The sequence below is a fragment of the Mustela erminea genome, chromosome 16 (assembly GCF_009829155.1).
Source record: "Mustela erminea isolate mMusErm1 chromosome 16, mMusErm1.Pri, whole genome shotgun sequence".
Lineage (NCBI taxonomy): Eukaryota > Metazoa > Chordata > Mammalia > Carnivora > Mustelidae > Mustela > Mustela erminea.
In genome coordinates this window covers 3,918,161-3,933,631 of record NC_045629.1, presented here as the reverse complement: position 1 = coordinate 3,933,631, position 15,471 = coordinate 3,918,161, and the positions used below count along the sequence as shown (strand labels likewise).

The 15,471-nt window shown below is 36.8% G+C and overlaps 1 protein-coding gene across 2 annotated transcripts in view; it reads right to left on the bottom strand.

The window, feature by feature from the left end:
* The window catches only part of SNTG1 (syntrophin gamma 1), a 954,619-nt gene that overhangs the window by 366,365 nt on the left and 572,783 nt on the right, over positions 1–15,471 (bottom strand). For both annotated transcript variants that reach the window (XM_032316414.1, XM_032316415.1), the window contains one exon: positions 14,954–15,088. In XM_032316414.1, coding sequence (XP_032172305.1) covers positions 14,954–15,088 — 135 coding nt within the window. The remainder of the gene's footprint in view (positions 1–14,953; positions 15,089–15,471) is intronic.

Here is a 15,471-nt window from a genome sequence, read left to right as displayed (position 1 = left end):
ATGTCAGTTATACTTACTTTTTTTAGTAGTTGGCCAAAAGTTTGCAATATATAATTGCAGGTAATCCAAATCTACATTCAAATAACACTACACTGCTTCATACGTAATATGTGTACATTATAATAACCAAGTAATGCTAATTCTGCTCTCCCTTCCCTTGTCTAATTTCTGTCAGTCATTTCACTTATAATGAGAATGGATATGCGTATATATATATATATGAGTACTATATATATATATATATATATATATAAACATACATAATCAAAACCACTTTTTGTTGTTATTATTTTGAATAAACTATTATCTGTTATGCCAATTAGGGAAAAAAAAGGAAAATTTTTCATTTTTCTTTCATTTATTTATTCTTTGTTGCTGTTCCCTTCTTTATGAAGATCCATATTTTGACCTATATTATTTTCCTTCTCCCTAAAGAGCATCTTTCATTATTTCTTGAAAGGCAGATTGACTGCCAACAAATTTCTTCAGTTTTTGTTTGATAAACTCTTTGTTTCTCCTACAATTCTGAAGAATAATTTTGCAGGGTACAGAATTCTAGGTTGGATAACTTTTCCTCTCAACACTTTCTAAATATTTTACTCTACTCTCTTCCTGTTTCAGTGATTTCTGAGGGGAGAACAGTGGTAAATCTGATCTCTGTTCTATAAGCAAGGTATGCTTTTTAAATTTTATTTATTTATTTATTTATTTTTCTTTATCTTTGCTTTTCTGTAATTTACATGCTTACGTGTAGGTTTTTTAGCATTGAAGCAGCCTTCTACTGCTGTTCTCTAAGATTTCTGCACCTGTAGTTTGGTGTCTGACATTAATTTGGGGAAATTCTCAGTCATCATTCCTTCAAATATTTCTTCCTTTTTCTCTTCTCTTTCTGATATTCTCATTTTACATGTGTTACACCTTTTGTAGCTATCCTACAACAGTCCTTGTATATTGTATTCTGTTCTTTTCAGTCTTCTTTCTCTTAATTTTTCAGATTTTGACGTTTCCATTGATAAATCCTCTAGCTCAGAAATCATTTCCTCTGCTGTGTCCAGTCTATTAAAGAACCCATCAAAAGCATTCATCATTTCTGTTACCATGAATTTATCTCTAGAACTATTTTGGTTCTTTCTTAGGATTCCCAGCTCTCTGCTTATATTACCCACGTTTTTCCTCATGCTGCCTATTTTATTTTGAAGAGCCATTAGTACATTAACCATAGTCATTTTAAATTTCTGATCTGATAATTCCAGCATGTCTGACAAGTCTGGTTCTGGTGTTTGTTCTGTCTCTTCAAAATCTGTGTGTGTTTTTGTAACCTTCTTGTTAGTCCTTGTAAAATTTTCTTGGTAGCTTCCCATGTTGTATTACATAAACGGAACTACTGTCAATAGGCCTTTAATAATGTGGTGGTGCAGTGTAGGGAAGGAGAAGCATTCTATAGTCCTATGATTTGTTCTCACTCTTTTGGTAAGCCCATGATTATGGACTGTGAACCTCACAAGTTCTTCTCAGTTTTTTCCTACTCCCTTGAGTTAGACAAGATGTCCAGAATGCACTGGAGTAGGTGCTGGAGTTGGGTATTTCCCTTCCTCAGGTCAGTTAGGGTCTGAAAACACCCAAGTAGTTTAGGCTCTGATTAACTAGCTTCCTAGAGAGCAGGCTTTGGTAAGAAGAACAGAGTGATCTGGCTTATTTCAAAATGGTTCCATATCTCCCTCCACCTCAGGGAACACTTGAAGGATTTTCTCCAGCTTTTTCTTTGAGAAACTGGTCAAACTCCTGAGGTAAATTTTACACCATTGTGGCAGTCCCTATGACCGGGTCCTCCTGGAGTATTTAATTCTCAGACTGCCCACACTGAGTGGCTAGCAGTTCTTCAATTACAGTTTGGTCTTCCTACCCTGGTTCTGATTGCAACTGTCTGCCTTTAAGTCTTTGCTCTGGTTAGCAGCAACTGTCTGTATTCAACCTCCTGTCTCTCCAGTCCTGAGGGCAGAAGTTTGTCCAGTTTTCTTTTTTATGAATCCAAGGAGAATTGGTGATTTCTTTTAGTCATATATATATATATATATATATTTTTAAGATTTTATTAATTTATTTGACAGAGATTACAAGTAGGCAGAGAGGCAGGCATAGAGAGAGGAAGGGAAGCAGGCTCCTGCTGAGCAGAGAGCCCGATGCAGGGATTGATCCTAGGACCCTGGGACCATGACCTGAGCTGAAAGCAGAGGCTTTAACCCACTGAACCACCCAGGCACCCCTCAACTTTATACTTTTTGAGAAAGGGGTGGAGATTTATTTTCAAGCTCCTTAAAAGCAGAACTAGAAACCAGAATTCCCCTTGCATTTTTGACTCTCAGACTTGTCCACACTGAGCCTCCAGCAATTCAATTACAATTCTGGCTTTCCTACCCTAGCACTGTTGACCACAGTGCCTATCTTGTCTAACCTGTCTTGGGAGCAGCAGTTTGCCCTGTGTCCTCTCCTCTCTTATGGATCCTAGGAGAGCTGATGACTTTCCAGTCTGTTCAGATTCTACTTGTTATGATCAAGTGGTGACTTGCAAGCTCTTATATGTAAAACCAGAAAATAAAAATACTATATTTATTTCTTTTTTAAGAGAATAAATGAATAGAAAATCATTTTAGGATGGTATCAGAATTCATGCATCAGTCAAGAATATGTTTTAGTTCACAACTTGTATATCCTGTACAAGTCTTTTTGTGAACATTTATTTTCATTACTCTTGGGTACATCCCAAGGAGTAGGATTTTTTTTTTTTTAATTTGTGACAGTTCTTTAGATATACTAGACACAAGTCCTGTGTCAAATGGGAATATGTTCCCCTAATCTGGAGCTTGTCATTTTATTTTCTTATAAGGAATTTTAAAGTTCAATTTTTAAAAATTTCAGTGAAGTTCACATTACCATTCTTTTTTAAAAATTTTATTAGTATTGTTTCATCCTAAAAAAAAATTTGTTTAGCCTTGAACACAAAACCATTTTCCCCTGTTTTTTTTCCAGAAAATTATTTGTTTTAGTTTTATATTTCACAGTAAGAATCAATCTCAAAATATCTGTAGTTCATATAAAGTAGGAGTCAGATGTAATCTGAATTTTCCATATATTCATTGAGCATTATTTATTGAAAAGATTTTTATTCCCCTTTGATCTGGTTAGACAATTGACCAGGGGCTTTAAAGAAGATGAGGAAATAGGAAGCACCAAGAATCCTTTCCACCTACACAACTGCACTTGGTTGTCTGGTGCAATTATTTTTGAATCCTAGAGTCTATTGTAAAGACTGCAACTTTCAGGAGAAGTTTTGGATGGTAAATCACAGATAATTTAGGTCAATTTCTGCTCTCAGAACTGTGGTAACTACCCATCCCACCATCACCCCAGTGAGAGACATCTATACATAGAAGAAAGGAAATAATAATGATTAGAATGGAGATACACAAAAGAGAATAGAAAAGCACTAGAGAAAAATCAATGAAGGAAGTTTGTTCCTTGAAAATATTAACAAAATCACAATTGTTTACCTAGGTTGGCTAAGAAAAAAATATATTAAAGATGAAAGAAATGACTAAAATCAGGGGGAAAAAAGTGAAGACATTACTATCAACTTGATAGAAATTTAAAAATAACCCAAAGAAAGAATGAAGAATTAACTGGATAGGCTTGATGAAATGGACAGATTCCTAAAAGCACAAAACCTACTCACACTGAATCATGAAGAAATAGAAAATTTGAACAGATTTGTCACTAACAAAGAGTTTAAATCGGTAATCAAAAACCTTCCAACAAAGAAAGGACTTGGTTGAACCTGCTAATTTTAATAGTCAATTCTTCCAAACATTAAAAGAAGAAATTATACCACTTCTTCTCAAACTCTTACAAAAAAATGAAGAAGAGGGAAAACATCCTAACTCATCCACTGAGGGTAATTTTACCTTGATACCAAAACCAGAAAAAGAGATGTTAAGAAAAGAAACTATGAACTTACGAACTTTGATGCAAAAATCCTCAACAAAATACTAGCAAACTGAACTCAGCAGCATATTGAAAATATTATATATTATGAACAAGGGGATTTATTCCTGGAATCAAGGATAATCCAATATATGAAATTCAATCATTATAATATACCATATCAACAGAATGAAGGAAACACACACATGTGTGCACACACACACGTTTGGTCTCATTTGATGGAGAAAAAACATTTGGCATATTCAACACCCTTTTAACACTCAAAAATCTTAGAAGAAAACTACCTCAAAATAATAATAGTTACATATGAAAAACCTACAGGTAAGACTGGACTCAGAGGTGAACTCCAAGTTTTTTCTCTAAGATCAAAAGCAAGGATGCCTACTTTTACCACCTCTATTAAACATAGTAATAAAAGACTTAGAGGGGTCCCTGGGTGGCTCAGTGGGTTAAGCCCCTGCCTTCAGCTCAGGTCATGATCTCAGAGTCCTGGGATCATGCCCCATATCAGGCTCTCTGTTCAGTATGAAGCCTGCTTCCCCTCTCTCTCTGATTGCCTACTTGTGATTTCTCTCTCTCTCTGTGAAATAAAATCTTAAAAAAAAAAAAGACAGAGAAACTAAGCAAGAAAATTACAAAAAAGATATCTAAATTGGAAGGAAAAAGGTAAAATTATCTCTGATCACAGATGACATGATCTTATATGCAGAAAAACATAAAGATTACACATACTTATACATACACAGTCACTAAACAAAACAAAAAATCAGCAGCATGATAAAAAGTGAATACACAGAAATCAGTTGATCAAAGAAAAAATAAGACAACCACTCCATTTACAATAGCATATAAATAATAAGTAACTTAGGGGGATTAACTAACAAGAAGGTGCAAGACATACACTAAAAACCACAATACATTACTGAAAGAAAGATATGAATAAATGAAAAGACATCCTGTGTTCATGGCAATATCCAGAGCTAGCTATTATTTCAGTGCTATAATGTCATTTTTTATGAAAATAGAAAAATCCATCCTAAAATTTATATGGAATCCCAAGGAAACTCTATGTAGCCAAAACATTCTTGAGAAAGAACAAAGCTGGATGGTATGTTTCCTGATTTTTTTTTAAATATTTTAAACTTGCTTTTTTTTAATTTAATTTTTTTTTTCTGTGTTCCAAGATTCATTGTTTATGCACCACACCCAGTGCTCCATGCAGTATGTGCCCTCCTTAATACCCACCACCAGGCGCATCCATCCCCCCACTCCCCTCACTTCCAAAACCTTCTGTTTGTTTCTCAGAGTCCACAGTCTCTCATGCTTCATCTCCCCCTCCAATTTCCCCCAAGTCACTTTACCTTTCCTTCTCCTAATGTCCTCAATGTTATTCCTTATGCTCTACAGTAAGTGAAATCATATGGTAACTGACTTTCTCTGCTTGACTTATTTCACTCAACATAATCTCCTCCAATCTCATCCATGTTGATACAAAAGTTGGATATTCATCCTTTCTGATGGGAGTGTGATATTCCATTGTATATATAAACCATATCTTCTTCATTCATTTTTCTGTTGAAGGACATCTTGGCTCTTTGCACAGTTTTGGTGATTATAGCCATTGCTGCTATAAACACTGGGGCACATATGGCCCTTCTTTTCACTACATTTGTATCTTTGGGGTAAATACCCAGGAGTGCAGTTGCAGGGTCATAGGGTAGCTCTATTTTTAATTTTTTGAGGAATCTCCACACTGTTTTCCAAAGTGGCTACACCAACTTGCATTCCCACCAACAGTGTAACAGGGTTTCCCTTTCTCCACATCCTCTCCAACACACGTTATTTTACTGTCTTGTTAATTCTGGCCATTCTAACTGGTATAAGGTGGTATTTCATGTGGGTTTGATTTGAATCTCCCTGATGGCTAATGATGATGAACATTTTTTATGTGTCTGATAGCCATTTGTATGTCTTCTTTGGAGAAGTGTCTGTTCGTGTCTTCTGACCATTTTTTTTTATATGATTATCTGTTTTGTGTGTTGAGTTTAGGAGTTCATTAGATCCTGGATATCAGCCCATTGTCTGTAGTGTCATTTATGAATATCTTCTCCCATCCCGTGGCTTGCCTTTTTGCTTTATTGGCTGTTTCCTTTTCTGTGCAGAACTTTTTATTTTTTTAAAGATTTTATTTATTTATTTGACAGAGAGAGAGAGAGATCACAAGTAGACAAAGAGGCAGGCAGAGAGAGGAGGAAGCAGGCTCCCTGCTGAGCAGAAAGCCCAATGCAGGGCTCAGTCCCAGGACCCTGAGATCATGACCTGAGCTGAAGGCAGATGTTTAACCCACTGAGCCACCCAGCTGCCCCTGTGCAGAAGATTTTTATCTTGAAGTCCCAAAAGTTCATTTTTGTTTTTGTTTCCTTTGCCTTTGGAGACATATCTTGAAAGAAATTGCTGTGGCCAATGTCAAAGAGGTTACTGCCTATGTTCTCATCTAGGATTCTGATGGGATGTTCTCCTCCAGGATTCCTGCCTCAAGTTGAGGTGTTTTCTCCATTTTGAGTTTCTCTTTCTGTATGGTGTAAGAGAATGGTTGAGTTTCATTCTTCTAAACATAGCTGTCTAATTTTCCCAGCACCATTTATTGAAGAGACTGTCTTTTTTCCACTGTATATATTTTTTCCTGCTTTGTTGACGATTATTTGACCATAGAGTTGAGGGTCCATATCTGGGCTCTCTACTCTGTTCCACTGGTCTATGTGTCTGTTTTTGTGCCAGTACCAGGATCACAGCTTTGTAGTAAAGCTTGTAATCAGGTAAAGTGATTCCCACAGCTTTGTTTTTCTTTTTCAACATTTCCTTAATGATTCTAGATCTTTTCTGATTCCATTGAAATTTTAGGATTGTTTCTCCAGCTCTTTGAAAAATGCCAGTGGAATTTGGATCAGGATGGCACTGAAAGTATAGATTTCTCTGGGCAGTGTAGATATTTTCACAATGTTTATTCTTCTGATCCATGAGCATGGGATGCTTTTCCTTCTTTCTGTGTCTTCTTTAATTTCTTTCATGAATGTTGAATGTTCTGTAGTTCCATGAGTACAGATCCTTTACCTCTTTGGTTAGATTTATTCCTTGGTATCTTATGGTTCCTATTGATATAGTAAATGGAATCAATTACCTATTTTCCCTTTCTATTTTTTCATTGTTAGTGTATAAGAAAGCAAATGATTGCTATGCACTGATTTTGTATCCTGCCACATTATTGATTTCTGTATGAGTTCCAGTAGTTTGAGGGTGAAGTCTTTTAGATTTTCCAAATAAACTGTAATGCCATCTGTGAAGAGAGAGAGTTTGACACCTTCTTTTCCAATTTGAACACCTTTTATTTCTTTTTGTTGTCTGATTGCTATTGCTAGGACTTCTAGTACTATGTTGAACAACAGTGGCAAAAGTGGACATTTTTGCTGTGTTCTTGATCTCAATGGGAAGGCTGTCAGTTTCTCCCCATTGAGAATGATATTCACTGTGGGTTTTTCATATAGATTTTATGAAGTTGAGAAATGTTCCCTCTATCCCTATACTTTGAAACATTTTAATAAGGAACAGATGCTGTATCTTGTCAAATGCTTTTTCTGCACCAATTGAGAGGACCCTGAGGTTCTTGTCTCTTTTATTGATTTGTTCTATCACACTGATTTGAGAATGTTGAATCAACTGTGCATCCCATGGATAAATGCCACTCGGTCATGGTAGATAATCTTTTTAATGTACTGTTGGATCCTATAATCTAGGATCTTGTTGAGAATCTTGGCATCCATATTCATCAGGGATATTGGTCTGAAATTTTCCTTTTTGGTGGGGTCTTTGCCTGGTTTGGGGATCAGGGTAATGCTGGCTTCATAGAAAGAGTCTGGAGGTTTTCTTTCTGTTTCTATTTTTTGAAAAAGCTTCAGGAAAATAGGTATTATTTCTTCTTTGAATGTTTGGTAGAGTTCCCCAAGGACTCCATCAGTTCCTGGGCTCGTTTTTTGGGAGATTTTTGATCACTACTTCAATCTCATTACTAGATATTGGTCTATTCAGGTTGTCAATTTCTTCCTGATTTAGTCTTGGAAGTCTTGGAAATTTATAGGTTTCCATTTCTTCTAGGTTGCTTGCTTAACTTATTGGCATATAACTGTTGATAATAATTTCTGATGATTGTTTCTATTTCTTTGGTGTTAGTCATGATCTCTCCCCTTTCACTCATAATTTTATTAATTTGGGTCCTCTGTCTTTTCTTTTGGATTTTTTTGGCCAGAGGTTTATTGATCTTATTAATTCTTTCAAAGAACCAGCTTCTAGTTTCATTGATGTGTTCTACTGTATCTCTAGTTTCTAACTCATTGATCTCTGCTCTATTCTTAATTATTCCCCTTCTTGTGCATGAGGTAGGCTTAATTTGTTGTTGATTTTCCAGTTCTTTATGGTGTAAAGAGAGCTGGTACATTCAGGATTTTTCAATTTTTTTTAATGAGGTTTGGATGGCTATGTATGTTCCCCCTTAGGACTGCCTTTGCCACATCCCATAGGTTTTGGACTGATGAGTCTTTATTCTCATTGGTTTCCATGAATTGTTTAAGTTCTTCTTTGATTTTCTGGTTAATCCAAACATTCTTGAGCAGGATGGTCTTTAGCTTTCAAGTGTTTGAGTTCCTTCCAGAATTTTTCTTGTGATTGAGTTCCAGTTTCAAAGCATTTTAGTCTGAGAATATGCAGGGAATAATCTCATTGTTTGGTATTGGTTCAGCCCTGATTTGTGACCCAGTATGTGGACTTTTCTGGAGAAAGTTCCATGTTTGCTCAAGAAGAATGAGGATTCTGTTGTTTTATGGTGGAATGTTCTGTGAATATCTATGAGGTCCATCTAGTCCAATGTATCATTCAAAGCTTTTGTTTCTTTGTTGATTTTCTGCTTAGAAGATCTATTACTGAGAGTGGCATGTTAAGATCCCCTACTATTAATGTATTCATATCAATAAGACTATTTACTTTGATTAACCGTTGGTTTATGTAGTTGGCTGCTCCCCTATTGGGGGCAGAAATATTTACAACTGTTAGATCTTCTTGGTGGATAGACCCTTTAAGAATGATGTAGTGTCCTTCTGTATCTCTTACTATAGTCTTTAGCTTAAAATCTAATTTATCTAATATGAGAATTGTTAGTCCAGCTTTCTTTTGAGGTCCATTGGCATGAAAGATGCTTCTCCATCCCTTCACTTTCAGTCTGGATATATCTTTAGGTTCTAAATGGGTCTCTTACAGACATCATATAAATGGGTCCTGTCATTTCATCCAGTCTGCAACTGCATGCTATTTTATGGGAACATTTAGGCCATTCACATTGAGAGTGATTATTGAAATGTAAGTTTTTACTGAAATCATGTTGCCCATGAAATCCTTTTTGTATAGATCTTATGTTCACTCTTGGGTTCTTTCTTCTTTTATAGACCCTCCCCCCCAATAGTTCTTGTAGTGCCAGCTTGGTCTTCATATACTCTTTTAAACCTTGCTGGTCTTGGAAGCTCTTTATCTCTCCATGTATTTTGAGAATGTCAGCCTTCCTGGATAAAGTATTCTTGGCTGCATGTTCTTCTCATTTAGTGCCGTGAATATATCCTGCTATCCCATTCTGGATTGCCAGGTTTTGGTGGACAGGTCTGAAGTTATTCTGATGGTTCTTCCTCTGTACATAAGTAATTTATTCCCCCTAGCTTCCCTTAAGACCTCCTGTCTGAAATTATGATTCATGAATTGCACAATTAAGTGTCTGGAAGTCTTTCTAGACTCATTCACCTTGAGGGCTGCCCTTTCTGCCTCTCGAACAGGAACACTTATTCCATTCCCCAGATTAGGGAAATTTTCATCCAGGGTTTTTTCAACTGTATCTTCAAGTCTTCTCTCTTCCTCCTCCCTCCTCAGTAATCCCAATAATTCTGATGTTGGAATGTTTCATGGCATCATTTATTTCCCTAATTTTGTTTTCATAGCTTCTAAACTGTTTGCTCCAGGCTTCCTTCAGATCCTTTTTCTCTATCAGTTTGTCCTCTAGATCACTAATTCTATCTTCTGCCTTGATTACCCTAGGTACTAGAGTATTTAGATTACATTGCATCTCATTGATAGCTTTTTTAGTACTGCCAGACCATCTTTAGAGATTCTATGTTGTCACTAATGGTTTTCTACAACCTAGTCATTGCCTGGATAATTGTTATCCTGAATTCCCTTTCTGACATACTGCTTATGTCCATATCCAATAGTTCTGTGGCAGAGGGCACGATCTCTGAGTTTTTCTGCTGTTTGGTGTTCCTCCTCCTTGTCATTTTGGTGAGAGTTGGTTGAGGGGATGTGTAGCTGAATATATCAACCATGATCCAGGCAAGGTGCACCGGGGCTTAATACATTGTTTTCCTCTGATGTTGGTATTTTATAATTTTATTGAGACCCTGTGGTTGTGTCATGTTGTTCTTTTGGCTTATCTTCTGGGGGAGGGGCCTGTCGTGTTGTTTTTCAGTCACTCTTACTTTGACTCAGTCACCCTGCCCCATATCAAGGGGCTAGGCTCTATGGAAACTGGTTTTTCCAGCTTTTGTTCTTTGGAGGTTTTTGTTCTTTGGTGGCTTTTTGTGGCTTTTTGGAGGGTTAGTGCAAAGTAAACTTTCTACACCCAGTCTTCTGCCTAAGAAAGAAGCCTCAGTCTGCTTCCCCTCTTGATGGTCCAGAACACACAGTCCCCTCTTCTGCAAACTCTGATGAACACTGCAAACTCCTACAGGCATTACACATCTGCAGCCACCATCTCAGTGGTTGCCCAAGGCCCCCGCTTGTCTCTGCACTCCTATGGCACTAAAACCATGAGCAATATTGGTCCCAGGAGCCCGATTCCTGTGGCTGCCATTGACAGGACTGCTGTCTGGAGTCCAGGCCCACACCAGGTGTGCTAATATTCAGCAGCTGTGGCACAGGTCACAGAAGGCTGCAGACCCAGTGATCTCTGGTAGGAGCCTGTGCTGGGCTCTCTCAGCTGTGGGCCAGAGTGTGCCCAGCCCAAGTGGTGATGCCACAGGCTCCACCTGTGGAAAGTGGAAAGCCACAGGCTCAGGGACCACTGACTGGAACTACTACCGGCCTGTCTCAGGCATGTGTGGGTGCTGGCTGTGAATGCCCTGGCTTAGGGCCTTGCCCATGCTGCCTGATTCCACCAGTTGCCCCTTAAGACCCTTTGTTCTTTTTGAGTGCTTTTAACCAGACTCCAAGTTAATGCTGGTCCCCAAGCACAGCGTACTTTTGTGTTGGGGTATTACTTTCCACGGGGTCACCTCTGGTGGCTCCCTCCCCCTTCTGTTTATCCTTCCATATCAGTCTGAGTGCTCCCAATCTGCTTTACCCTACCACTGATATTCTTCTGCCCCCGTAGAGATCCAGAAGTGTATAACCTTACATCTCAGGCTGATTTCATGGGTGTTCAGAGTGTTCTGGTAGATATTTTGCTCACTTTAGGGGACCATTTGAAACAAGGTCTCCTACTTCTCTGCCATCCTGCCCTTCCTCCCTCCATAAGTTTACTGGTTTCAACACTTACCACAAAGTTAAGGTAATCAAAACAGTATGGTATTGACATAAAAACAGACAGATAGACCAATGCTACAGATAGAGAGCTTGGAAATAAAACCTTGTTTATATGGTCAAATGATTTCTGACAAGGGTACAAAGATGCAATGGTATCAGAAAAACTGCATACCCATCAGCAAAAGAACGAAGCTGGACATAACACCATATGCAAAAATTAATTCAAAATGAATCAGTGTACATGATGTAGATGTAAGAATTGAAACTAAGAACTCTTAGAAGAAAATAGAGGGGGAAATCTTCATGACATTGGATCTGGCAATGATTTCTTATGTATAACACAAGTATAGTCAACAAAAGAAAAGTAGACAAACTGAACTTCATAAAAATTAAAATCTCTGTGCATCAAAGGAAACAACAGGGTAACAAGGCAACCCATAAGTTGGGAGAAAATTATTTGCAAATCACACACCTGATATGAGATTAAACAAAACAAAAGCCACAGAATTACCATTTCATCCAGCAATTCTATTTCTGGTAACATACAGAAAAGAATGAAAAACAATGACTCAGACATCTGTGCTCCCATGTTCATATTAGCCTTATTCCAAAGGGCCAAAAAGAGAAAACAACCCAAATGTACACTATTGGATAGATAGGTAAGATAAACAAAATATGGTATATACATGCAGAAAGAATATTATTCAGTCTTATAAAGGAAGGAAATTCTGATACGTGCTACAAGATAGGTGAACCTTGAAGAATTACTCTAAATAAAATAAACCAGATACAAAAGGATGAATACATAGAAACAGAAAGCAGAACAGAGGTTGTCAAGGGCTGAGAGGATGGGACATCTTTGGCCTGTACTGAGTCTTTGTATTTCCATGTAAATCTTCGAATCAACTTGTCATGGTCTACAAAAACATTTTGGAGATTTTAATTGATGTTGGGTGCTTAGGAAGATTTGAAAACTTAACAATATTTAGTCTTTAATTAATGACCATGTTACATTTGTCCATTTACTGGTTTATTTTCATTTCATTTATCACAGTTCTATAGTTTTCAAGGTTAAAACTTTGTACATATTTTGTTAATTTTATTTCAGAGTGTATTATTCCTTTGATGTATTGTGGATTTCACTTTTATTTTGTTTGTTACAAATTATGGAAGCACAATTAACTTTGGACATCATCCTTATTTCCAGCAACCTTGATGAATTTTTATGTTATTCTATTTTTGCAGATTTCTTAGGGGTTTCTACATACACCATCTTGACATCTAAAATAGAGCTATTTACCTCTTTTTTTTTTTAAGATTTTATTTATTTATTTGAGAGACAGAGAGAGCATGAGAGGAGAGAGGTCAGAGGGAGAAGCCCAATACAGGACTCAATCCCAGGACTCCAGGATCATGACCTCAGGTGAAGGCAGTCGCTTAACCAACTGAGCCACCTAGGAGACCCTTACTTCTTCTTTTTCAATTGTTATGCCATTTATATCCATTTCCCAACTTACTGTATAACCAAAGCAATACTGAGTAAAAATGAAGCAAGTGATGATCCTTGACTTGCTTACAAACTCAGAAACTATAATGTTAGTGAGAAGTATTCTTTAGGGTTTATTCAATTAAGGGAGTTCCATCCTATCCAGACTTTGTTGAAAGTGTTTCTTATGAATGACTGTCAAATTTTGTCAATTTTTTTTTGCATTTGTTGACATTATCATAGGATATTTCTGTCAAGTTCTTCCCAGTGTTCTTCTTGTCTTAATTCTGTCAAGTTCTTCCTAGTGTTAATTCTGTCTTAATTCTGTCAAGTTCTTCCCAGCATTCTTTTGAAACAAGAGATTACATTTTTGTGTATTAACTATTTTTACTGCATAGTTTAAAATCAGTAACGTTATTTCAGTATTAATAGACTGAATTTTACAAATTACAACCTTACTGATGTAGAATTTGTGTAAAATATTCACGCCAGAGAGTTATATTAATCACATTGTTTCACTGAAGAGAGAGAGGAGGGGGAGAGAAGGAGGAGAAGGAGTTAAAGGAAAGGAAGGAAGGTAAAAAGGAAAAAGTGAAAGAAGTGAAGGAAGGAAGGAAGGAAGGAAGGAAGGAAGGAAAGAAAGAAAGAAAGAAAGAAAGAAAGAAAGAAAGAAAGAGGGAGGGAAGGAGAAATCAACCATTGATTGCCATTCTTTTATTAACTAAAAGGAAGAATGGGCACTCCATAAGAACAATTTAATCATCTTCGACAGCCAGACCCATGATTCAGGGTGATTTAAATCAGCTGTGACAAAAGAAGAGTTAACAGTCTGCAAAATGTCCATTATCTTTAGTTAGCAAGGGCCTATTGATTTAGGACCTGGTGTGACTCCCATAGGATGTTGGTGAGAAGTGAGGTGGAAACTCAAGTTCAGCATTACTCACCACCAACAAAATACTCCAAGGTAAGTCTGTTAATAAGCTACAAATTAAATCTTTGTGCTAAATAGCTATAGATGTCTGGGGAATCCAGGAAGCAGACTGTTTGTTACTTGCTGTAATTTCTTCTGAGATCATATTTGGCAACACTGTTAAAATAATGTCTTTAATGTTATTACATAATAAATGATGAACTCTAAAGTTGTCCTCTTTAATGCTAAAGTTGTTTGTCCAATATAATCTAATTTCACCTAAAGATGTCTTCCACAGCTGTACTTCAGTGCTCGTGAGCAGATCAATGAGTTTTGACTGATAATTTATGGCTCTTTCTGAGGCTGGATTAGCAGCAGGGTAATATGCCAACCATTTAGGGCATTAGACAGAAACTACTATGACACTTGGGCATAATTCTATCAGGGAATCATTCATGCACAATCTCCTGGGGAAAAGCATTGATATTGAGTCCAGTGATTGCCACCTAAAGTCTCACACTTCCCAAATGCAAATCACTGGGCTCCACGTTTGTGCCACCTCCAAAAGTCCAATATGATGCAAGGGAAAACTGGGGCAGGAAAAACTACTGTGCACTGTCTTCAGATAGTCCTCTGTATGAAAAGGTAGATGCACTTTCTCAAGATCAGATTATACAAGTGTCATTGCAGCCACTTAACAACTGGGAGTCAATGGGATGCTCTAATGTGTAAGGATGAGCCCTGATAGGTGGCTGTGGACCTAGGTTTGGTACTTATACAAGGACATTGCTTACTTAATAATGTCAACAAAAATTACATACAGGAGGATTGACTATGCTCTGAAAGTAAAAGAATAATATATTATGAACTTTCTGTGAATAAGCATTTTTATTAACAAAAAAAATTAAAAAAAAAAAAAAAAAGAGTTCAACAGAAGGAAAGCTACTTACACCAGAATAGAAAGGCTCACCAGACACACATATCACATCCTGTTCCTGGATCATCAAAATATCTTTGGCTAGGTGCAGCCGGACTTTGAAAGGCTCCTGATTACCATCCTGCAGCAAACAAATCCCTGTCTTTGTCTTCAGGCAAGAAAAGAACAAAACAGAGGAAAAAAAAATTTTACTTAGGTTATAGAATATAATTTTATGGGCTATTCACAGCAAAACATGATGAATAGCATTTGAGAGCTAAGGAAAATGCACTCTGATAAATTTGGAACATAATACTTAATATAGGAACAGAGACAAGGTTAACCATTTCACGTGAAGTAGACCTCAGGTAATGGAGATTTGTTAGAAAACCCACTAAGATTAGGAGAATAAGGAGTATGTTTATATACTAGATTTGAAAAATAAAGTTTTGTTTAATACATATTATCTAAATATAAAATTTTTGATAAGAGATTTATTGAGATATAATTCACATTCTATATAATTTAACCCTTTAAGATCTATAAGACAAT